This window comes from Takifugu rubripes, chromosome 18 (assembly GCF_901000725.2).
Source record: "Takifugu rubripes chromosome 18, fTakRub1.2, whole genome shotgun sequence".
Taxonomy (NCBI): domain Eukaryota; kingdom Metazoa; phylum Chordata; class Actinopteri; order Tetraodontiformes; family Tetraodontidae; genus Takifugu; species Takifugu rubripes.
In genome coordinates, this window is record NC_042302.1 from 9,470,915 (window position 1) to 9,494,954 (window position 24,040).

General features: G+C 48.4%; 5 protein-coding genes across 10 annotated transcripts in view; 2 read left to right on the plus strand and 3 right to left on the minus strand.

Moving 5' to 3' along the window:
• Positions 1–348: 348 nt before the first annotated feature.
• Positions 349–4,393, minus strand: cdc123 (cell division cycle 123 homolog (S. cerevisiae)). Its single transcript, XM_029825590.1, has 13 exons — positions 4,267–4,393; positions 3,939–4,010; positions 3,745–3,814; positions 3,322–3,354; positions 3,097–3,192; positions 2,903–3,009; positions 2,780–2,831; positions 2,619–2,694; positions 1,850–1,972; positions 1,738–1,766; positions 1,553–1,654; positions 1,334–1,471; positions 349–1,008 (listed from the first exon to the last, which is right to left on the minus strand). The coding sequence occupies exons 1-13, from the start codon at positions 4,338–4,340 to the stop codon at positions 940–942; spliced, it is 1,041 nt and encodes a 346-aa protein (XP_029681450.1). The 5' UTR covers positions 4,341–4,393; the 3' UTR covers positions 349–939.
• Positions 4,394–4,740: 347 nt separating this feature from the next.
• Positions 4,741–7,776, plus strand: nudt5 (nudix (nucleoside diphosphate linked moiety X)-type motif 5). 3 transcript variants are annotated; one of them, XM_029825591.1, is made up of 10 exons: positions 4,741–4,867; positions 5,132–5,202; positions 5,512–5,579; positions 5,647–5,699; positions 5,779–5,886; positions 6,000–6,095; positions 6,222–6,323; positions 6,575–6,583; positions 6,660–6,713; positions 6,788–7,776. In XM_029825591.1, the coding sequence occupies exons 2-10, from the start codon at positions 5,149–5,151 to the stop codon at positions 6,895–6,897; spliced, it is 654 nt and encodes a 217-aa protein (XP_029681451.1). In that variant the 5' UTR covers positions 4,741–4,867; positions 5,132–5,148; the 3' UTR covers positions 6,898–7,776. The 3 variants fall into 3 exon arrangements, with proteins under 3 accessions (XP_029681451.1, XP_029681452.1, XP_029681453.1); XM_029825592.1 differs by lacking the exon at positions 4,741–4,867 and adding an exon at positions 4,872–5,009; XM_029825593.1 differs by lacking the exon at positions 4,741–4,867 and adding an exon at positions 4,874–4,935.
• A 4,410-nt stretch (positions 7,777–12,186) lies between these two features.
• Positions 12,187–17,951, minus strand: il15ra (interleukin 15 receptor subunit alpha). Of its 3 annotated transcripts, XM_029851555.1 has the most exons (8): positions 17,811–17,951; positions 17,439–17,528; positions 16,562–16,756; positions 16,391–16,441; positions 15,471–15,581; positions 15,295–15,382; positions 12,665–14,841; positions 12,187–12,598 (listed from the first exon to the last, which is right to left on the minus strand). In XM_029851555.1, exons 2-7 carry the CDS (start codon positions 17,515–17,517, stop codon positions 14,763–14,765), a joined length of 603 nt encoding a protein of 200 aa, XP_029707415.1. In that variant the 5' UTR covers positions 17,518–17,528; positions 17,811–17,951; the 3' UTR covers positions 12,187–12,598; positions 12,665–14,762.
• On the plus strand, positions 17,885–21,962 carry rbm17 (RNA binding motif protein 17). Of its 2 annotated transcripts, none has more exons than XM_011613524.2 (13): positions 17,885–18,003; positions 18,259–18,405; positions 18,655–18,771; positions 18,864–19,063; positions 19,178–19,290; positions 19,380–19,430; positions 19,901–20,039; positions 20,128–20,279; positions 20,472–20,522; positions 20,820–20,893; positions 21,030–21,128; positions 21,205–21,277; positions 21,724–21,962. In XM_011613524.2, exons 2-13 carry the CDS (start codon positions 18,283–18,285, stop codon positions 21,825–21,827), a joined length of 1,296 nt encoding a protein of 431 aa, XP_011611826.1. In that variant the 5' UTR covers positions 17,885–18,003; positions 18,259–18,282; the 3' UTR covers positions 21,828–21,962. The 2 variants fall into 2 exon arrangements, with proteins under 2 accessions (XP_011611826.1, XP_011611828.1); XM_011613526.2 differs by having other exon boundaries at positions 18,864–19,030.
• ano2b (anoctamin 2b) overlaps positions 21,865–24,040 on the minus strand; it is an 89,950-nt gene continuing 87,774 nt past the window's right edge. Inside the window, exons 27-28 of the mRNA XM_029825594.1 lie at positions 23,059–23,199; positions 21,865–22,396 (exon numbers count right to left, since the gene is read on the minus strand). The gene's annotated coding sequence lies outside the window, so the exon portion shown is untranslated. The remainder of the gene's footprint in view (positions 22,397–23,058; positions 23,200–24,040) is intronic.

The window sequence follows — 24,040 nt, forward strand, 5'->3', positions numbered from 1 at the left end:
TTCCTGACATTAAGAACCTGCAGCCGCGCTGAACCTTACTGCAGAACACAAGAGATTTAATCCCATTAGAGCATCGGCGGCATTAAGAGTTTAGTGACGAGAGGCAGCAAAATGATTCAAATGTTGAGTTTTGGGCGGAAGCACAGGTGAACCCAGGCTGGGGCTTCATTTCTGCCCGGCAGCTCCTCCCGTCTCTCTGTAATTGCTCCATCAATCCAACGAAGGGGAGACACAGAAAAAGGAGTAGCTGCACAGCTCATTTAGCTGCCGGCCTAACGAGAGCGGTTGCATAAAAGCACAATCAATTTCTAATGTGCTGGTTGGCAGAGCCCAGACGGACGCGGCGAGTCGCAGACAACAAGTTTAATCGGGTTTTTTTTCCTCTTTTCCGAGGCGGAACCGCAGCCCACAGCAGCGCGTCAGCGGGGGAACGCCGAGCGCCGCCGGCAGCTTGGAAAAATGAGCCTGTCAAAAGCGTTCAGGGGAAATTGGAAGGGAGAGATGAAGGAGCGACGAGGGCCAAACAGAAAAAAGAGAAATAAATAAGGGGGCTTAGTGATGAAGGGCTTAGCTGGTAATTAAAGAGCTCCAGCAACTCACCCAAGAGACGCAATTTGCAGCAAAGGTTCATTAACTATTATAATGAAGTAGAAAAGCAGAGATTTGATAGAGGAAGTCAACACTAAACTTTTGTTACAAGTAAAAAAAAAAACGCCTAGAGGACAACAGAGGTGACGTCACACACGTGAGTTCTGATATGCAGCTGTGAGACGCCCCCCCCCCCCAGGATGAAGCATCCATGAAGAGCCTGAAAGGGAGGGAAGGAGGGAGGAGGGAGACGGAGCGGATGGTGTTCGAGAGTCACTTCATGCAAGGGTTGTTATGTGGAGGGCCGCGGCCTCCAGCAGCAGCTAATCTCCAGGCTTCAGACGAGCCGCGTCACTGCGGGGGGGCGTCCCCCCCCCTCTCCTCCTCCTCCTCCTCAGAATCTTCCTGTTGGCTTTTCTTCTGCGGAGAGGACGGAACAGCGAGAGGAATTCAATCGAGGGAGGAAAATAGTTCCTCCTGACATGAACGAAGTGTGAAAATGGCGATTTAATTTTCTGATAGTGTCAACGACTGCTGCAGGAGGTGCTGGAGCTGCTCCAGGGCTAAAATATGGACACGTCTGGTCTGGTTTTCCAACTTAAGCAGATTTTAACGCTGTTCATCATTACTATCTCAACCAAAGGGACCATAAAGTGCCTGCTCTACGTTGTGGCTCAGTAATCTGTTTGCATAATAAGACGGCCAATATGGACGCACGTCCACGTTCCAGTAGAAGAGAGATTACCAGTTTGAGGAAGTCGATGAGTTTGTAGGCGTCTTCTCCAGTGGAGAGGTCCACAAAGTCTCGGGGGATTCTGTAGCTCAGGCAGGGGCTGGGCTGAACCGTCACCTCGCTGGTCGCGTAGCGAAACGCCGGACCTTCCTGCTCACAAGCACCACATGACAACAGCTGTCAGAGCTTCCGTGCGCGCTCAAACAGCAGGGTGCACGTGCGCTCGCCGACCTGCTGCTGGGTGAGGTCTCCAGACGTCAGCTCCTCCCAGCTGAACAGCAGCGAGTCGGTCACCTCTCCAAACGGGTTCAGGTCGATGAGCCACACCCTGCCCTGAGACGAGGGACCCGGGTCAGCATGCGACTGACGTCAGTGTGTGTGTGTGTGTGTGTGTGTGGCGTCATCGGCGTAAATACCTGGCTGTCTCTGTAGACGTCGAAAACAACTGCAAGGCAAAATTAGGGTTGAAAAAGAGATGCTGGGCTTCTATCAATCAGAGGAAAGGAAGCAAAAGAAGGAAACGCTCACAGTCTTCATCCAGGAAGTTGTACTGGATGTGCTGGCTGAAGAAGGCCTCGACTGCCTGGCAGATCTGCTCCTCCTGCTTCAGAATGTGCTGGTAATACTGCGTATAATCCCTCTGGGAGACAGCTGGGAGCAGAGCGAGGCGCCGTGAGTGCAGCTCCAGTTGAATGGTATAATTGCTTCTAAATTAGCCCGCAGAGCACGAGATCAGCCCGAGCACGCTCGGATCACAATTCTATCAGCTTCCTCCCTATCTGACACGCTCGGCCCGGTCCGGCCTCTCACATCGAGAGGGAGTTCATCCACGAGAACTCAGCAGGAGCCGATCAGCGTCTGCGAGGATGTCTGACAACCCAAATTACACATCAGGGAAGAAAAAGCAACCCCTGATAATGCAAAATATGGACTCAGATACCATCGTATATGCATAACAGGAGAGGATTCACTGTTGTGGTCACCGAAAATTCGGACTGATCTCATTTGTTTCTGCACATTAACCATGATTGAATGGATGAAGGTGTTCTGGGCCCAAGTGGACGAATTTAAGGACCCAAACTAACTCCATCCTTTCCATTACCTAGAATGTGCTGCCCAACAACCAGAGGCTCCATTTACTCATGGAGCCTTCAATAAAGTCTGCAGAGCCGCTGGACTGTGTAATTTAAAAAGGTCTCAGAACGATTGGTTACAGGCAGAGAGCCGCCACCACCACCACCGACGACGACGATGATGATGATGATGGAAACGCGGCTTCTCCCATTTCTTTTATTACCGATCAGCTTGTTCTCTTTGACAAAGCAGCGGAACTCTCCTCCTGGAATCAGCTCGCTCCACTTTCTCAAAACCAGCTGAGGACAGAAGACGAGAGAGGAGACGGGTCTTTACGACGTGAGCAACAGCCCAGCGCGCTTCAGAGGACCGGAAGAAAGATACCTCATAGTTGATGGCCGGGTCTGGGGAGTCCTGGTCACTGCACAGGAGAAACCTGCACAAGGAAACCAGCGTTATACACATAAGTAAAGATTGAAACGGCGGCCAGAACTGTCCGAAGCTTACGGCTGCGTGAGGTCGTGGGTGATGAAGTCGGAGCTCTTGAAGAGCAGGAAAATGTCGCTGAGGCTGTGACACTGCAGAGAACTGTTCAGCGCGATCCAGTTGGCATCCTTGAAGGCACAAACAAACAAACACCTTTTACTTACAAGCCACCTCTTTGATTAATAATGTGCTGGGTGAAATGGGGTCGTGTTTACCCGCGGAGCACTCCAGTTGAGTTTGGGAAAGACACTCCCACCCAGGGCATTTATTGCCTCCAACACATGAGAGGAGAATTCTGGGAACTCTGGAGCCTGACAGATACAGAGAGTGATATCGAAAGATGGCCAACTTTGTAGATGGTGATATATTCAAAGACAGGGGGGGGAAATGTTGCCCCACAAAGGAGCAGAGAAGCATAAATTTGGGAAGTTGACGCTTACTGTGACAGTGGTGGTTGTTTCATCATCTGACCACTAGAGGGGAGCATTGGACGAGACAGGGTGAATACGAGTCCACAAAGTTTTAACTGTGACAGGTTATTCTTTATCAACACTATTCTAAAGTGCAACCTTATAGTTTAATAGACTATAGAATTGTCTTTTGACATTAAGTAAAATAAATGTGATGAACAATGCACATATTCTAAAGTTTCAACTTTAAATAAACACAAATGAAAACCAACTCTCGAGGGTTGCCTTTAGCCATAGATTATAAAATCTTGATGCAAATAATCAAAAGTCATTTAAATCCAAGTCACAATCATGGTACCGACACGGTGCTGGCTGTTCCTTTGATGCATTTCCTGCTGTAACTGTGATGAAGCGATGCAACAAAACAGGGAAAAGGATCAAGACCAAGTTTACCTGAATATCTTCTTCTGCATTCAGATCACCATTCAGATCACTATTGGAATGTGTTTGCGTGTCGTGATCACTGAAAGGAAACAACTAATTAAAAAGGCACAGAAAACGACCAATGATCCAGTGACAGTGGTGTCCCACGTTTCACCAAAGAACAGCAACTCTTCCAAAAAGCACTTTGTGCAGGGTGGACTCACCTCCCAGCTACTACCAGCGTCCCATCGTCTAGTAAATAGTCTATTACATTCTGAGGCAGTGGAAGAATCAGGCTGGAACAAATAATGATATTGACACACGTAACTACATGAATATAGAATACAAAGCAGCCACAACTCAAGACAAACTGAGCAAGAGGCTGTTAAGAGATTTATCTAAATATCTTCTGATGGAATGAGGCTAGAAAATAGAGGTGGTAGCTATACCCTATATCTGAAAACCAGTATTAGCGTTGGCTTAATGCAAATGTGTCATATATAAGGCAATGAAATATTAACAAAAATGTGAGGGAAAGTTGAGCCCAATTACCTTTTAATCGTATGTTTCTTGAATATCGGATACCATACCGAAAACTGGCAATTGACTACTTGCTCCTTCTTCATGCTGCAATATCCTGTGGAGAGTCCGTCAGTAAATGTCTTCCGGAATCGTGATATTTGTAAAGGATTTAGGCTTTATAAAAGCCCAATTATTTGGTGTTTATCGTCACTTATATCCACTGTTTTGATTTGCGTCATTATCACAGATGTCAACTTTAAACAATTAATTTCTACAATAAATCTTGATTTTCACGGGGGATGACATTTTCCAGCGCACCGGTGGGCGTGGTATAAGGAAAATCGCTGAGCATAATCATAGATGGTTTATTTAACAGATGAGTCACTTTGTGGAAAAAGCAGATATTCACATTAGGCCTATTGCAAATCAACATTTACTTAAGCAACTTTGATTTTGTTTTCCATCACAAGCATAATTATTTATTTAAAGTAAATATTGTGATGAAAAATTGGTTAATTATTAGCAGTTTTTCTTTGGGGACATTTCCCAGAGCCGGAAGATAACGCAAGTGTGACTCCTCTTAAATCTTTTACCATCTTTACTGCTATTGAACGCGCCACGGTGATTTCACGTGAGTTAAGTTTAATTTGTCCATGTTAACTCGGTTTCAATTTATCTAAAATACAGACGACGTCGCAGGTAGTACTTGTAGATATATATATATATATTTTTACGCATTTTTACAGCTACGATCAAACAAACGGCAGGAAAGCGTACGTATAATAATGGAGTAACTCATGATCGAAATGTGTCGTCAGTCTTCATTCAGACTTCAGTCTCATTGCTCAACTCCTGCTAAATTGTATTCGTTTGGTATAAATTTTCTGAATTTCAGCTCCATTAACAGTGATAATGAACACAGAGGAGGCCACAACCAGCAATGCTCCACATATAGTGAAAGAAGAGGTTGGTGCTGATTATTTAGTTTATTGTAACGTGTCAGCGTTTGGGTCCAGTCACGCCACATCATGTTGGGATGGATTCTTTTTCTTTGAACAATGCTAACTTGTGCTGTTGGTACATATTATTTTCCGTAAACCAGCTTCATTAAGTTTGTGTTTTTGGCCTCGTCAATGCTTTGAGGTAAGCGTGAGTAAATCAGTATCTTCTGCAGAGCTGCAACTTTATTGAGTTTTAGTCTGAACTGAGCAGTTTGCACCCGAGCACAGCAGCATTCTGCATATTGCGTCTGGTCATCTGGGGGATTATCTGCAGGTCATTGCAGCAGGGAAATGGGTGACGCTGGAGAAAACGACGTACATCGATCCTGCCGGGACCACCAGGTAATTAATGCTGAGATGACGTGATGCATTTTCTGATTCAAGTCTCACTCTGTCGTCATCCGTGCAGAATCTGGGAGACCACGAAGAGGACCACGAGACAAGCTAACACAGAAGCGGATGGTGATGGTCGCTTTCCTCCTGTGTTCTGTCCGGGGGCTGTGTTCATCCCGTATAATCTGCGATGCCTTGCTCCCCTCAGGCGTGGGAATCATCGCCCTGCTCAAGCGAACGCTACACAAAGACTGCGTTGTGATGGTGAAGCAGTTTCGCCCTCCTCTGGGATGTTGCACTCTGGAGTTTCCTGCAGGTCTAATACCTTCGTCATGTATAAGTTGCCAACACCTCCGATCATATTTAGCCTTGACTTACGCATTTGTGTAATTTCTGACCTTTGAAAAACATCCTCTGTTTGGGACTCAGGCTTGATTGATGAGGGTGAAAGTGCAGAGATTACAGCTCTGAGGGAGCTCAAGGAAGAAACCGGATTCAAGGGGGAAGTGGTCGGGGTGACCCCAGGTATCATCGCGTACATTATTTATCTTTGCTTGCAGTAGAGTCCGCCCTGTGTGTCTCTTAGCTTGTGTTCCGGAGGGGTTTGGGAATTCCGCCCTGAGATTTACGCCCTTTTTATGTGGATGACAGTGACCTGCCTGGACCCCGGCCTGTCTAACTGCACCACCCAGATCGTCTTGGTCAACATCAACGGAGATGAGGCTGAGAACATAAACCCGACACAACAGCTGGGTAAGCAACTTGGTAGAAGTATCTGGAGTAGAAATGACCACGGTTCGGAGGGAGGAAGCCACTGGGAACATTTTGATACTTTTGTATTGAATTAGTTTTAAACTACATGAAGACTTGCATGAGTGACTTTGCTTGTTCTGCATCTTGCATCCAGTCACACCGCAAATTGTCTTTTATTAGAATGGATTTAAAATCCAGTGTATGGTATTTGATCACATTAAAATAATCTCCTTTGTCCTCTTATTTTGCAGGCGATGGAGGTAAGAGGTCCTTACGTCACAAATGTTGGAAGCTGCCCTCGCAGCTCGTCTCACAATCCATATCGTCCCTTTGCAGAGTTTGTTGAAGTCGTCCTTCTGCCTCTCGACGAGTTCCAGACCAAAATCGACGGCGAGTCTCTGTCTCGTTGCCACGTGCGCCCTCACGACAACCATGCTGACGCGTTCCCTTTTGTGTTCTCATAGATTTACTGAAGAAAGAAAAAATCCTGGTGGATGCCAAAGTGTACATCTTTGGCATGGGGATGGCCCAGGCCTTCTTTAAGCCCAAGGAGCTGCCCGTCCTTAAACAATAAACACAAGGAGATCAGGTTGAATCCAGCCTCTCGAAGGTTAGCAATGTGTTGGAGAGGCATCTGAGAAGGTTTGGTGAAGACATCCGGAAGAATTTGTTACATGTGGATCCTTTCATATTAATCAAGTGCATTTAACAATCTTTAAAATCTGATGATGGTGACAGGACAACAAATTAAAGCCTTAAAATACTCTCTTTCCACTTGGGAGGATTGATGACATTATCTAACCTCAGCGTGAGTCTAATATAATGTTCTTTGTAGTTTTGTAATCTTCAAATGATTCCTGAAGCCTAACAGCAGCAGATTGTTGCCCTGTTCTCCAAAATAATCTGTTGATGTTGGTAAATGTTGGAATACAGCAGTTTCAAAGCTACAAGTTACAATTCATTTTTTTTCTACATAATTACTGTTATGGGATGGTCTTGTGAATTCTGAGGCCTGGACTTTTTTAGGGTTACAAGCTTTTTTACATAGGTTCCAAGGTACCAGTTACACCTAGTAAGTTTCTAAAGATCCATTTCTTGTTTCTTTGGGATTAGAAGCAGTTGTAGTTGCAGGAGGTTGTTATTTTTATGCACTGATCGATTCCTTATACTGACTAATGTAGCATGAAAAGCAAATTTAATGTAAAGCATTCCTAAAAACGATTATTCGTGTCTACTGGCCATTAGGGTTCATTTTTGTCATTTGGAGCTTCACCTGATGACGGTTGGAATTTTATGTATTGTGATTTAACTATAGAGAAGCTGCTAGTCTTCACCAGCATCAGGAGGGGATCCCTGGTGTACTCGAAGGTTTAAGAAATTAACAAGTTAACATGGAATAATAGGAATGTAATTGCTGTCAATTTGAAATTAATAAATGTGATTTTATTTGTTTTTCTGGCTCACACTCATTGAAGAATGTCAAATGTTTGTTCAGTCTTCATTTAGTCACTGCTCACTTTGTCATTTATTGCTTTTGAAGGCAGTAGTTCATAAATGTACGTGTTGGTACCTGTTAAAGGTCATTACAGAGTTATGCTCCATGAGAAAGGGAATGGAGACCCACCTGAGAGGGCCTGAAAGCATGGTCAGGGGGGAGCAAGGACACAAATGACCCTGAACAGTCGGGAATAGAGGAAGGTGATTGTGGATCCTGTCAGCTGGTGCGAAATCAGCCGCCTTCACGTAGACTTTCAAAACAAGTCCAACCCCACACCATTAAACATCCAGGGACCCGACATAGAATGAGGTCACAGATTTATTCTATTTTATTTTGTTTTCCCGTCTCCTCCTAATTTATCTTATCTTGCCATCGTTGCGGGAAAAGCAAATGTTACTCCAGTACACTAGGTGGCGGTATTGTACCAATCAAGAGCGACCGGAGATAAGCTGAAGTTACATACTCCAGTACACTAGGTGGCGTAGTGAGCTCTATGTTGGGTTGTACTCCACCACAAAACCCGCGAAGAAGAATGACCGCAACCATTAGAGCCATTTGAAACAACGCCAGTCTGTTTTAACATTGCTTTTAAAGTTATAAAAAATTAATGTTTACATTCGCGGGCTATTAAAGTGACCACAGCCCTTTTTACTCTATGGGAAAGTGGAAACTTTGCGATGGAGGAAGCGATTAAAAGTAAGCAATCAGAACCTTCGGTAAACCCGTTTATTAACGACATTATTACATTGTGGCAGGACGAGCAACGACTGGGACAGAGCAGATGGTTCGGACGTCTTTATTCAGCAACCAGACACGACTGGAACAGTGCAATTACTAACCACGCCCATCACCCCACACGTCACCTGGTGTGAGACACGCCCCTAAGTGTCCGCCACACAGCCCCCCCCCCCCCCCCCCCCCCCCCCCCTCCCCAAACGAGAAAAAATAAATCTTTTACATATGACAGGGGGTTTAATCAGCCTGCCACAAGGGCTGCGACATCCCTCTTCTGGGAAGGCAAAGGAGCCGTAGGCAGGAGGAACAAAGCCGGCAGTAAATTAGAACCACAATCAGATGAGACATTCTGGACCATAGAAAGAGGACGGCCCCACGGGGGGCCTGAGCCGGCAACACATCCTGTCCAACCAGCAAATGCGCAGGCTTCAGTCTATCTAATGTGAGCCGCTCTGACCGACCACCCATAATCGAGCAGGAAACTCTTCGCCCCCGCCTTGAGCCCCGGGCCATCGTACGAAAACGGGCCGTTGTCAATTCCGTCGGTACAAACAATCGCGGTAAACAGTCGAGCATGGGGGCGGGGGCCGGAGCGGGCCGAGCCGAAAAAGAACTTCTGGCAGGAAAGTTACAAGGGGGAGCACTTTCTGCCAAAAATTTCCCTGGAACAGTAAGCGGTTTTTCCAAAACCAATTCTGCAGGAGAAGCATCCAAATCCTCCTCAGGAACGCAAACCGAGCAACACCCAAAGTCAACGATCCACCAGCTGTCCTCCAAGAGCGCGGCACCAAAGCAGCCTTGAGTGAACAGTGGACGCCTTCACATAGCCCGTTAGCCTGAGGCTGGCGCGCGGTAGTGCGGTGAACTTGAGTGCCCAATGACCTAGCCAGAGATGACCCGAGTTCCAAAACAAACTGAGGTCCCCAGTTGGAAGTAACGTCGCCGTGTGAGAATAATAATTATATTGTTATCATTTAAATGCATTTGTATGTTTAGCACCTAAGTGCATGAAGAAGAAACAGAGTGTTTCTCACCTCTCTTGATTTAGTACACTTGTCCAGAGCAGCAGATTTACTGTGAGGTTGTTATCTCAAACCCTAAAAGCATCTTGGGAGGATTCCACATGGATTCCACATGGATTCCACATGGGTTCCACATGGGTTCCACATGGGTCATGAGCTGATGTGAATAAAGGAAGGAGGTTTGCAGAGCAGCAGCAGAGCGACAGAGGGTGTTCCAGAGTGAACTGCTGCTCGCTCTCCCTTGCAAGGCTACCTGTGTTTGTGTCTTTTGTTGATTCACGCAGGGTTTTACTGGGTTGCTCCGTTTCAACTCGAACAGCCGCAACGTACGACCCACGCAGAAAGAAATGCTCGAACGACGTCTGCCGGTGTCGTGGAGGAAAGAGGGACCACCTCCGGCCACCTGGTGGTCCGATCCACCCTAGTGCCTGCCCGAGGTGTGTCAGGTGCTCGTCTGCCGATGGACATGTTACCAAAATGTCGTCCAAATAGACGAACACAGAAGGTGTGGTCACGCAATACCGAGTCCATCAACCGCTGAAAGGTCTGTGCTGCCCCCTTCAGGCCAAAGGGCGTGCACAGGAACTCAAAAAGCCCAAACGGAGTAATCGCAGCGGTCTTGGGCACATCCTCGGCACCCACCGGAACCTGATGATAGCCGCGCACCAAGTCCACCTTTGAGAAATCGGTAGTGCCTGCCAAGCGAATGGAAAAATCAGGGTAACGGTCAGGGGCTGTGATGTTAAGACGACGAAAATCGCCACACGGCCGCCAAGTGCCGTCCGCCTTGGGCACCATGTGGAGCTTCGTGACCACCATGGAAAGCGTGGGCGTAGTAAGCGATGGAGAAAAAAAAAATCACCCAGAAATCACCGAAAAACATGACCCACAGCAGCAAAACTAGCATGTGCCAGCGGCCCAGGTCCCCCCGTCACGCAGGGAAAGGTAGCAAAGGACACAGCGTCGATTAAACGTCGCTTAGCAACATCCACTAACAGACCATGTGAACACAGAAAATCTGCGCCGATAATGGGAACAGTAATGGAGGCTAACACAAAGTCCCAAATGAAACTGCGTCCAGAAAAACAAACAGTCACCGACCTGGTACCAAATGTCTCAATGGAGGAACCATCAGCCACAGTCAGCTGGGGTCCTGGATGGATGACAGGTTTGCGCCACCTGGAGGGAGGAGGCTCTTTTGGCAGCCAGAATCCACCAGGAACCGACAGGGAGTCTTTCACGAACAGCTGCTCTTCCTCCTCCGGGAGGAAACTCCAGCCACCATCGCCTGGCCTGTGTCTTCTGGTACCAGCTGCCGGGAACCCTCCAACACGCTCTGCACGGAGGATCAGGTCCACCGCAGATTATCCAGGACTGGCTGGACCTCCGGAGCAGGAGCTCCTGGAGCGGGGCCCGCAACAGCTGCATGACGCGACCTCCAAATGATGTCTGGAGTCGTCCTCGGTGGCTCCTCGCAGGTGGAACAGCGCTTCGACATGCTGGACCCACGGAGCCGGGTCGCTCTGCCAGAGGTCGGGCAGCTTCACGGACGCGGTGGCTGCGTGAGTCGGGGCGACGTGGCCGAAGAGGAGATGCCCTCGTCTGCTGCCTCGGACATGTTCGAGCAGATGTTTGGACGTGTTTATTCAGCAACCACCAACCACCACGCTCCTGGTGGCGCGCCAAACAGTGCATTATCTAACCTGGGCTGGCCACGCCCACCACCCCAAACATCACCTGGGGGGGAGACACGCCCCTAAGCGTCCGCCACAACGTCAGACATTCAGGTCATATTAGTCCCTAAAGGTTTAGGAAGCCTCAACTGCACTGTCATAATGAACTGACTTTAGCTTTTACTTTCATACCATATTCAAGTTTCACTTCCCATCCAAGCAGTCAGAATAAAAGCCTTTATGATAAATAAAGAGAAATACAAACGCCTCCCTTATTTTGGTCACAGAGTTCCATGGTTGGTCAATGAGACTCACCAATAGTTTAAATAATACCGATGTAATAATAACCAAAGGTGTTGTTTCCTGTGGAGCAACATTTAAATGCGGTTGCTCTAAAAAGCATGCTATTATATTCTTATATTATATTATAACGCAGCAGATTGTGAAGGGTTGAAAGGAGACGCAGAGGCTGTGGGTGCCCCCACTGAGCCCCGCACCGTCACACACAGACGGGACAGCTCCGCTCACGACCACGGGCTCTACCCGGGACGTCCAGGCGCCAGACGCGTGGCAACCTGCCGTAGATGAGCTTCTCAAATGTGTCGAATCTCAAACACTTTCAGTCTCGTCTCACATTTCATTGCCCCCAACACGCTGCCCATCACCAACACGTTCCGAGGAGCTGTTGAAGCACACACACATTTACTACCTCACACAGATAGGGCACACAAGCTGCAACACGTAGACGCGTGAAGCCTGAACTGGCAGAAATTAAAAATGTTGAAATTCAAATTCTCCCCACTGCTTGAAAGCTCTTCTGTTCCTTTGTTCTGGAGAGCTTTCGCTTCGGTGCAAAGATTGGCCATGTGGGTGCCACCATCCTCCATGTGGGGAAGATTCTTGTGGGAGGAAAAACAACGGTAAAACTGCCGTTCTCCACCCTATCGAACGGTCGTCGACCTTTAATAGACAAAACAGTCTTCTTTAGCTTGTCAAGCAGCCGTTAGAGCATTAAACTGAGTCTTTTCCTTTCCAAAGGTGGCGTGTGTGATGAAAACTGCTCGTACCAAACGGTCCCCGCAAACCGGCGTCAGCGTTTGCAAGGGGAAGACGGCCATTTTGTCCAGACGCAACCCGATGGCGTTCAGCTGTGTGGTCTCGCTCCCCACTGCGAATCCGTCCTGTCGGGTCCACTTGGTAGGAGTGAGTGTGTGTGTGTGTGTGTGTGTGAGTGTGTGTTGAAGGACAAGATGCAGACACATTGAAGCGGAGACACATGGAGGCTGTACTGTGCTTTAGGGCCTGGAAGGCGTCGGCCTGGACGGGATCTCGGACATCTGGCACCTGCTGCAAGATCAAAAACTGTAAACAAAACTCCACAACTGCGAAATAATAAATCAAACACACACATACGCCGGACAGACGGAGGACCCGGAGCTGGAGCCAGCTGGAAAGGTGCTCTGAATGTGAGTCCCGACGAGCCGGGACGTAGAGCTCCGCTGAGTCCAAGGTTTGGATTATTGCAGATGTTTCTGACCTCCTGGCTGTCATGATTCTAAAAATAGACTGTTGGAGCTGACAACCACATGCCCAGCAAGACCTCGTTGCCCTGATTTGTTGCTTGAACCAGACTTGATGTGAGGGACGGTCCCCAACGTTAAAGGTTTGGAGTTTGACAGCGTGATGATCACCGACCACTTCATCAAGGTTCCAGCTTCCCGTCACAGCCTGGACGTGCACGGCGGGTGCACGCTGCGTCTCCTGGCTTCCCTTTATTTCCTCCTGTGCTGCGTCTTCACGGACGAGATTCCGCCTGAGGAGTGGAACCTGCTGTAGGTGGCCGTGACTCGTGCCCAGACCCCGCTGGTCACCAGCAGCAGCGTCCGCCACCTCCTGAAGGGCCGGGGCCAGGTCGCACCGTGACCCACGGACGGCGCCTGCGTGTTTAAGAGCTTAAATCACATGTCTGATGCTTCACACTGTTGCACAATTAACCCCACGTGAAACCGCAGATGTGCGCTACATCCTGTCCCGTGGCGTCTCGGCGCCGCTGCCTCTTTGCTGTTGGAGTTGGTGTCTTCACAGTGATTTGTTGCTCTTCTTTTGCAGCATCAGCATGTTTTGGTTGTAGTTGCTGGATTGAACTTTTCCCAACATCAATCAGTGAGAGATCGCCGCAAAAAACTAATTTCGTTTATTCAGTTAATGAGTCAGAAACTGTTCTGAAGAGACGCCTCATTTGCCAACATCTGCAGAACAACTGGAAGCGTTTCTGATCGTTTAGAGGGCTCTTGTCTGGACTCCACCATTCATCTATGATGACCTGCGTCAGAACGCCGTCTTCCCTCCAGATGTTCCTCTTTCATCGCCTCGTCTGCTCGTGCACGTTGTTCAAACGGAAACACTTATGCTTGCTCCCGCAGGCTGACGGGTGTTTCGGGAGAAGTGTGTGTGGGAATGTGTGTGTGGGAATGTGTGTGTGAATGTGTGGGACCATCATGGCGGACAACGTTCCCAACATGGCCCTGATCAACCGGCCATTCCGACCCTAATCCCAGAGTATTGGGAATAGTTGTAAATGCTTTTTCTTTTCCTCACTTTTATTTGTAACTTGTGCATTTAATGAAGCTGTTCCATGTTTTGACTTGATGTTGGAACATCCCACCACTTTTAATGGTCACCAGCAGTGGTTGGATCAGCGTGAGTGATGCATGCACGATTAAAAACACCCGCTGGACACTTTCTAATCCCACTCATTTCCTAAAGAACCTTGTTAGGATCTGCGGCAGCGAGGCAATCAAAACATTTTCCTGTTGCCTTGATCCAATATTAATGTGTGTTTTTCCCTCTGTCAGCTGAGCAGCTGCTCCGCATCAGTCCTGGGAGCCGCGGAGCCTTTTCAGTCATTGCACAACTCCAGACGCTCGCTGGGACAGAGCACAGGCGTTGTGCTCGACCTCTTGACTGTGGTCAAGGTCCGAACGCTGGAGCTGAGGGATGTTGTGCGATGTTAGCTCACTTCCGACATGCGGTGGTGCCTCCGGGGTTCTGGCTGAGAGGCGTTCGCATGCTGCCCAGCATTAAGCAATTACAAATCAAACAGGAAGTAGAGACAAACCCATTAAATGCAGGGAATAGTGCAGGGGCGCTGGGATCCAGATGAGGGTTATTTTAGGCTGTGGGAAAAGCCCCTTTTATTCCAAAGTCTTTGCCAGGTTCAAATAAAACAGCTGGAGAACTTCTGGCACGCTCCGAAACAACAAGAGGTCTGAATGTGGGTGTGACAAACGCAGATTCCTCCTCACCTTCTTCAGTAAATATTTACCCTCCCGCTAACTGTTCATCCCAGCCAGGACGGGAGTTTGACAGCTGCCCAACACTAACGTCCACATAACATTTGTCCTGGCAGAAACAAACATCTGTCCAGATGGTCCTCCTTACGACGCGTCAACAGTTCCAAGAGCTTCTCTGTGCAATAACGCTCTTTAATTAAAGGCACAAGCGAAGGAAATTATTGATCCGCCTCAAGTGGATCATTGTTTATGGGAATCTGTTCTGCTGGTAACGGCAGCGTCACACCTGATGTCCTCCTGTGGTTAAAAACAAGAAAACTGGTGAAATTCAAAACAGACAACAAATGAGCATATCACACACACACACACACACACACAAATACAGTATATATATAGAGCATATCACACACACACACACACACACACAAATACAGTATATATATAGAGCATATCACACACACACACACACACACACACACACAAATACAGTATATATAGAGCATATCACACACGCACACACACACAAATACAGTATATATATAGAGCATATCACACACACACACACACACATATATATACTGTATATACAGTATACACACACACACACACACACACACATATATATACTGTATATACAGTATACACACACACACACACACATATATATACTGTATATACAGTATACACACACACACACACATATATATACGGTATATATATATATATATATACACACATATATATATATACCTTTTAAAGCAAAAGGAGATCATTCCGGCCAGCGCACAGACAAAAACCAGTGCAAAACAGAGAGACACAATGTGTGTGCTGTTGAGATCTACCAAGAAAAGAGCAAAGGTCGCGCATGAACACAACATTTGGAATCATGTTCAACAGTCTTCAACACACACGTGTGTGAGACTCACGGTGGTCAGACAGGTCCAAGTGCAGGCTGGTCTCTGTGGAAGCCCCCCCGTCGCTCGTGGCCGCTACTGCTGCGCTCGTTGTTGCTTCAGGCACAGAAGTGGAACTTCCAGCTGAGGGACAATCAGAAGCAAAAGCCGATTTCCTTCTTGTCGCCTCTCGTGCAGCAGAAATCAGAAAATAAATATGAAGTTTGCGGTAAAATCCATGCAGATTTTGATCTTTTGTAGCTACGTATCGGTATTTGGTCGCTCACCCTTTTAAAACCAGCCTTGCTAACATGTAACAGTGAACTTTTCTCTGCAAATATCACAGCAGCGGACATGAGAGAGATGAAAAGTCCCATTATGCATGTGTGTTACAGCTGAGACGTGGGTTCTTTGGCTCAGCTCTTAATTGACTGCGCCTGGACTCCTGACTTTAACGACCCCAAGAGTGGGCTGGTTCCACCACAACATCTAACCCAGCGATGCTCCCCCTGACGGGAACCCTGGGTCCTTTCATTCCTTTCGCTAAAACAGGAGTTGTGATGCACCTGTAGCAGCCTGACTGATGAATATCAACGTTTTTTTAGGTTTAGGTTTTTTTAGCCTTGAACGGTCCAGGAGGGCGCGAGCCGCTGCGACGGCTCCGGTGAGCACATGCTACAGCCCACTCACCCACCATGTTTCCCACTAGCCTGGCATCATGGAAAAGGTCGTTTCTGGCACACATTACTGCAGGAAAAACGGAAGACTTTCTGGGAAAACGCCGCAGTATTGAGGGAGTGGCAGTAATGGAAGGTGTGTTGCTCGGCATGAAAACGTGCACGCCCCTCCTCTGACGGCGAGGGTTGGAAAAGGCCGTGTTGGTGGGACTGAGCGACGGACAGTAACACTTCCACTGAGTTCTGGGGAGGGGGGGGATAACAGGAGGCTCTTACTGGCTGCTGGAGGAGGGCTGGAGGGCTCTCCGCAGCTTCCCGGTGGGACACCTAAAAGGCAGGAAATCGTCATTATTAATAAGAGTTTAAGAGACACTTAATCTCTCTTTTATTGGATTGGTCCACAATCTGTCACAAGACCTCAGAGACGAGTAAAGAGACCCAGCTTACATATACAAATGAGGTTGAGCTGCGACCATTCGACCCCGTGGGCGGTTTGAATACATCTGATGAGGTTGGAGGTCCCCGCCTTCCGCTTGTAGCCGGCCTTACACTGGTAGCGGAATTTCTCACTGACCACGAAGCACTCCCGCGGAGGGGTTTCAGTCAGATTCACAGGTGGAATTTCCGGGCAACATATTTTATCTGAAAGGACGTAAACAAGAAGAGAAGAGGTTCCGGCTTTTACCCGCTCGGTAGTTTGGGACCAAAGAGGCGACGGTTTGAGTTCTACTGTGTAGCATTATGTTGCACCATGATTTGTTTAGCTTTTATAAAGAGGAATCGATGTGTCGATGGCTCTCTGTGGCGGACCGGCCCGGGAGGTGGACCCTTCTCAGGTCAAGACCCGGTGCAGACAAAACATGGAAGGCGAGGGACCCTTGAGCAAGGCACCGAACCCACAATTGCTCAGAGGGCCCTGCTATGAGGTGGGGACTCATGCAGGGGTGGACCCGCGGCCACCCGAATGCAGCTGGGACAGACTCCAGCAGCTCCCGGTCTACAAAACCATTTTATTATGTTCAATAATAGTAGTTCGGGATTTTCTCCACTAATTCTCACAAATTTTAAAATGAACACACACTGTCTCTTTCTATTTATGTTTAAGACGGATTATATATACAGTGTGTGTGTGTGTGTGTGTGCGTTCATTTATTTGATTTTGACCATGAGGTTGAATTGTTTATCTACAAGTACTTGTGCTGCTTCTGGATAACGAAACTATTTTTCAGTCTTTAAATCCCTTCAAACTCTGCCCTTTAAGGTCGCTTTAAAATAAAGAATCATCAAGGCAGCTCTGGGTCGCGTCGACGTCGTTGGCACTTACCGCTGCGGCACGTTGCAGGAGTCGGGAAAACCCAATAAATCAGGACGAAAAGCGGCGCTAAAGAGGAGCCCAGATCCATCTGACAGCTACCTGCGGAGGCACAACAGGTCGGCGTCGGTAAAAGCGTTTCGAGACGTGCGTCTTCTGCTCCTACTTTCACTTTCCGACTGATTCAGGGTGCATGACTGTGGACGCGCCGTCAGCGCCGACGAGGAATGACACGATCGCGCTCCAAGTTGCGCGTTTACGGGAAACACTCCAAGTTCATCGCCCCATGTCGCGTTACAGCCGCGTTTGCATGGCCACAAAAATACACACTAACACATGTTGCGGCATTCTATAAACGTATTCGCGAGGCGAATAATGACTTACATCGGACGCTTCATTTAAGGCGAGTTTATTCCGCGATCTACAGCCTTTGGGGCGCAGTAGCGACTCCGGGCCGCCAGGGGGCGATACTCGCCACCGCCGAGCTGTGGCGGCCGCCTCTGGTTGTTATTGTGCTTCCGTCTCTGTCCAACGAGGAGCTAACACCGAAACAAGCGTGCTGCAAGGGTCCTTAATGGTATAGATCACTATCATATGGATCTTGTAGATGTTTTCATGTTAGGAAAGTCGAGCTAATTAACTACACACTAGTAATGAGTCCTTCTGAAGCTTAGAAATATCGTTGATAAAGTGTTAGCCGAAGCTGGCTAAATGAATCAAACTACCTACTCATTTTTAAGCAGCCTTAAAAGATGCCATGTTCGCGTGAAGTCACCGATGGAAATTACAATAAAATCCGTCAATTGGTGCTTAACATGAAATGATTCTGCAGGGAAACTAAGAACCGACGGGCACAATGTCGCTGTACGATGACCTCGGTGTCGGTGCCAGCGACACAAAGACCGAAGGCTGGTCCAAGAACTTTAAGCTGCTTCAGTCCCAGCTGAAGGTGAAGAAGGCTGCTTTGACCCAAGCAAAGGTGAATACAGCCTCTCACTGCACGCAGCACACAGAAAAAACACCCAAATGACACATTACAGACCGGAATCACAGTACCCGGAGAAGTGGCCACCCCGTTTCTGGTTTTATAAAGTGTGTGTGGATATCTGGACACTCAATGATCCCTTGGTGGCCGCTGGTGCTGAACATGTGGCAGAAGATGTAACCATGCTGCATAGGAAAAGCAGGTCTAAAGGTCCTCTTTTTATGTGGATGTGACTGCGTGTAGACCCAGCGGGTGAAGCAGACCACCGTCTTGGCCCCTGTCATTGATCTGAAGAGAGGGGGCTCCAGTGATGACAGGCAGATCTCAGAAATGCCTCCTCACGCTGCTGCCGGAATGAAGGTGGGTCTTTGCCAGCAGAGCCGCCTGTTCAGGCCTGGAGGATGTGCACGCACTCTCCATCCATTCCATTCACACCTGTATCCTGTCTTAAGGACACCGTTCCCAGTGGCTTCTCCTCCAGTGACGTCCTCATCCCATTGGCAGATGAGTATGACCCCATGTTTCCCCACGACTACGAAAAGGTCATGAAGCGACACAGAGAGGAACGCCAGCGGCAGAGGGAGCAGGAGCGGCAGAAGGAGATTGAGGAGAGAGAAAAGTGCGCACGAACCCCGAAACTGAGGAATTCAGAGTAACGCAACACAAACGACCACATGACCGACCTTCACTATTCAGGGATTGGAGATGTTGGTAGATATACGATGGGCAAAGTTCCCCTTTGAAATGTGAGTCTGACTTGTTGCAGGAAGAGGAAAGACAGGCACGAAGGTGGCGCTCCCAGTGGTTTCTCTCGTTTCCCTGCAGCCGAAGGGGACTCCGACGAAGATGAGGACTACGAGAAGGAACGGAGGAAACGAAGTGAGCAGATTTGACCTTTGAACATTTTTCTAGTCATCACCAGTAGGTTGTTACAGAACCTTAACAGCGACGTCTTCGGTGTCTCACAGGCATGGGGGGAGCAGCCATCGCACCACCTTCCTCTCTGGTGGACCGTGAAGGTGCGTTTACGTCCCCGTTTTAACATTTTGTGTGACGTAAACAGGTAATTGAAGAAGATGCCAGATTAAATTCTGTGAAAAGATGCAGAAACAGATAATCTGGGTGCCCAGGCAGAACGGATACAGGAAGTTTCCATTACTCATCAGATGGTCAAGAAATGATGAAGAAGTTTGTGGTTTTGATGCAGCATAACCTCAGACTCTGAGCAGGTGAAACAGCAGATTATGGCCTGTTCATTTTTTTTAATTTTAGGACTAATCTGGATGAAATGACCCCATCAGAGATGCCTTTTGTTTTTTAAATCCCCCCAGAAGGGCCTCTGCCCGACCAGACCGAATACTCCGAATGTCAGTACTGTTAATCTGGCAGTAGGGGGCAGCACTGGCTCATTTATACCTGTTGGCCTTGGGTCCAAATGAGGACAAGTGATGGAGAGATAATCATTCTAACGTAATATTAACGGTTTTAGGCCCCTCGTCATTCTCTTATGAGGATGAGGCGCCTTCAACAAGAGGTGCAAAAGCTGCCATCCCACCGCCAATGTTCGAGGACCCCGATCGGCCACGTTCTCCACCCGGACCAACCAGCTCATTCCTGGCCAATATGGGGTAGGTGGGACTCCCAAAAAGCACGTAAACACAAATAAGTTTGTGTCTGTTTATGAATCCATTCTCCGCCCTTGTTGTGCTTCCTCAGAGGCACAGTGGCCCATAAGATCATGCAGAAGTACGGCTTCAAAGAAGGCCAGGGCCTGGGGAAGCACGAGCAGGGCCTGAGCACCGCCCTGTCGGTGGAGAAGACCAGCAAACGAGGCGGAAAGATCATCATCGGTGATGCTGCGGAGAAACGTAAGTCGAGCAGCTCGGCTGCTTTTAGCTCCTCCGGCTCCACTTTCACACCTGCTTCCGTCAGCGACATGATCCGACTCGTGCTGGGACGGCTGTTTTACCATGACTTGTGTGTCTTCTCTTCCATTTTGTGTGTGTGTGTGTGTGTGTGTGTGTGTGCGCGTGCGTGTGTGTTGCCGTGCACCTGTGCAGTTGGGGCCAGTCATCCGGGCGCTGCCGAAACTTCAGCTGGAAGCTCTGCAGGTTGGCAAATGCACACGTTGGCTTTGTTCCTTTGAGCCAGGCAGCAGTCAGTCTGCTTCTCAGTCACTGGAATAGTGACAGTGGTGCAACAGCAGTGACCTTGAACGACCCTGCTTGTATCAGCAGCGTTTCTTCACACAATAAGGGAAGCGAGATGGCGACAGAAAGAACACGGACCAGCATTGAATCCAGCTCATACACAACGATAACGCTTAAATGTTTCTCTATCAGCTCTCTGAAGAATCTATGGAGGAATAAAGTTAAATAAAGTTAAGCTGCCTTTCTGTTTCTAACCAGCCGATGGCAAGAAATCTGAGGCCAACCCGCTCACGGAGATCCTGAAGAACCCCACGAAGGTGGTGCTGCTGAGGGTACGTTGCTCTGATCCTCACGTGATTCTACAGCTACAGGAAACTCAGACGTTGTGACGTTCCCGCCATGAACGTAAAGCAGCGGCGCATCCGTCAGACTTGATGTTCTCTCCAAGCAGGCATGTTTGTTTTACAGAACATGGTGGGCCGGGGGGAGGTGGACGAAGACCTGGAGGAAGAGACAAAGGAAGAGTGCGAGAAATACGGCAAAGTAGTTAAATGTGTCATTTTTGAGGTGAGAGCAGGAAGCAAATGGAGGGAAATGTGTTTGGACCGAGCAGGACGCTCACAACGGTGCTTCACCTTTCCAGATCGCAGAGGTGCCCGATGACGAAGCGGTCCGGATATTCCTGGAGTTCGAGAGGGTGGAGTCGGCCATCAAAGGTGAGGAAAGGCGCCCCGCACGACCACGAGGGTCAACGCAGCGGCGGCGCCCCTCGGGGGGGGGGGGGGGACGACCTGCGTCTCCGGCCAGGTGGACCCCTCCCCGCCTCCGCTGATTCATCTCAACCTAATTGTACCGTCTAATTCCCGAATTGTGTAACTGCTCTCATAATGTGGGTGAAGGTGTGTGTCCCCTTCTAAATGGGTCGGCCCAGATCGTAAACCTGGTGAGACTCGGGTCCCTGTGGTGTTATATCACACATGGCCCAGCTATCCGGTACCACCAGCCGTGGCACCGCGCTTCCAGAGCTCTGAAAGCAGGACAGACGCTCAAAGAGGAATTCAGAGCGGCTCCGCCACACGAGTCAGAACCAGAACATGCATCCTGCGCTGGTGCCGCCTGTATGTGAGTCCACACTCTGACCTGAGCTCTCTGGCCTCCACAGCCGTCGTGGACCTGAACGGACGTTATTTCGGGGGACGCGTGGTCAAAGCCTGCTTCTACAACCTCGACAAGTTCCGGGTTTTGGATCTGGGAGAGCAAGTCTGAGCCAAGTCATCATTACTTTGTACATAATAAAACGGGGTTTTTTTTTTTAAAGAATTTGCTGCGACTGAAGCGTCTGTTTGTGAATCCATCTTGTTGAAAAACACATTACTGTCAAATAAAGTGTATAAATAGCTGCTTTCCTCTCCTGCATCATTCCACTCTAAACTTGAAGAATGTTGAGGCTCTAGTGTGAACATCCTGCTTCCATGAGCTTACTGTTAAAAATCCAGAGTCATCCTGACTGAGGACTTCAGAACAGACATGGATTTGACCTCCCTCCTGTTACGGCACTCTTCTCCGCAGGCGCCCAGTTCATCCCTCAGCGGCGTCCCCTGAGCCCCGCTGTCTTAACTTAGCCCTGATGGATGATGGGAAGGGTTTGGGGACAGCCAACGCAACCTCAATCACACATTATGTAAGTGCACCAAGAACCCTGGAGGTTGTGCACACGTCAGAGGGAGGCGCTCCCCCCGGAGCAGGTTTAGTTCAGGGAAATGGGTTGGACAGAAAGGAATGGAAGGAAATGCTGCCGACGTGGAGGCGGAGGTCAGGAACAGGTCTGAGGGTTCCTAGAAGGACATGAGAGGATCCTGAATGTTGCTCGGGTAACATGGTCCAACTACGCCTGCACCTGTAAACCTCCAGAACCAGCCCGGTTAAGGTCTGTCCTGCTAAAACCAGCTGGAGTGAACCCTCATGTGCTCACCTGTGCACCCCCCAGCCCCAGTTTCAGGACCAAAGGACCCTTCACCTTTGGTCTAAAACTCAAGGAGGCTGTGGTTCAAATCAAACTAGCATGTTAGAACGAGGGTGTGTTGTATTTAAAGAGCCCCCTCATTGGCACCTATGGTTGTTCTGTGAGTTCTGATTCACACACCGTCCCACCTGGGATCAGGTTCGGGTCATAATTTAGTGTGGAAGGAAACGACGACCTGCAGACAACCCTCACAGGCTCCAGGGGAGTCCAGAGTCCGGCCAGCACCCGTCTGACTCCCTCTAACTGAGGGTGAAGCCACAGATTGTTCCAGCACGGATTTTTGCATTGCAACAGTTATGATTTATATCAAAGTTGCGAAAGGCCTGAGCTGAATCAGACTGGTTTTATACCAGCGCCGCGTTTCCCTCCGTGTGTTTGAAGAAGTTAATGTTATCGTCGGCCCTGTTATCGCCGCTGGCTCTAAAGCACACGACGTTCACCGCCACCACAAACACAGACCAAACCCACTCTCACCTTTACTGGGTCTCCAGCAGAACTTCCGGTCCGACAGCTGCCCCGACCTTGTGGGGCATCATTTGCAGGCCTTTTGTCTCTGAGGAGGATGTTGGACACTTCAACATGAGTTTGACCTTCCTCCATCGCTCGGTTCTGGCGCTGAGCAGGAATTTGTGACCAAAACACCACGAAACAGGAAACAGAATGTAAATACAGAACGAAGAACTTCAGAAGGACCGGGTGAAAAGAGGTCGCGGTATTTTAAGATTAACACCTGTAGAAAAATCTGAAAACAGAATCGGTGACAGTGATAAAATGTTACACTTTTGTACAGTTTTTTCTTCATTTTTGAGAGACGTCAGAACGTTTTCTTCTTAGATTGCAGGAAGTCATATATTGTAAAGAATGTTTCCACATAAAAGCCACTGTTATCTAGAAGTGACAAGACGACTGATCTCCTGGAGAAGGTTGATCTGAGTCCAGGAGCTCGTTTGAGGATCTCCCAGGGTGGAAATAATGAATGTTATTGGAACAGTAGAGAACAAGCTGGAGTCTTACACGCCTTCCTGTTACGTTCTTTGTTTGCATTTGTTTTGTTCCGATGGGTAGTTTGCAGGAGAAAATCAACTCAGAGATAAAAAGTTTTCTGACATAATTAGAATACACATAGTTGCTTGTTTAAATGTTATTTTTTTAATACTGTGGTGCAAACCTGTTGATTCATCCATTCATAATGGAGCAAATGCCGTTTCTATGAGATTTCTCTCTGATTTAGAGCTCTGCTTCAGAACGTTTCTCTTCAAAATGTCGTTGCGCAGCTTCATGTCATTTCCGAACTACTTCTGCTTTTGGTTTGACTGGAATGACCAAATACGAGCTGTGTGACTAAAGAGGGGACGAGGCATCCTGCACGTTTGCTCCTGAACACGTAGATGCAGCCAGACGAACACTAATGGGGCAGTCAGCAGATGAGCGAATGGAACACGGGGCACATTCATGG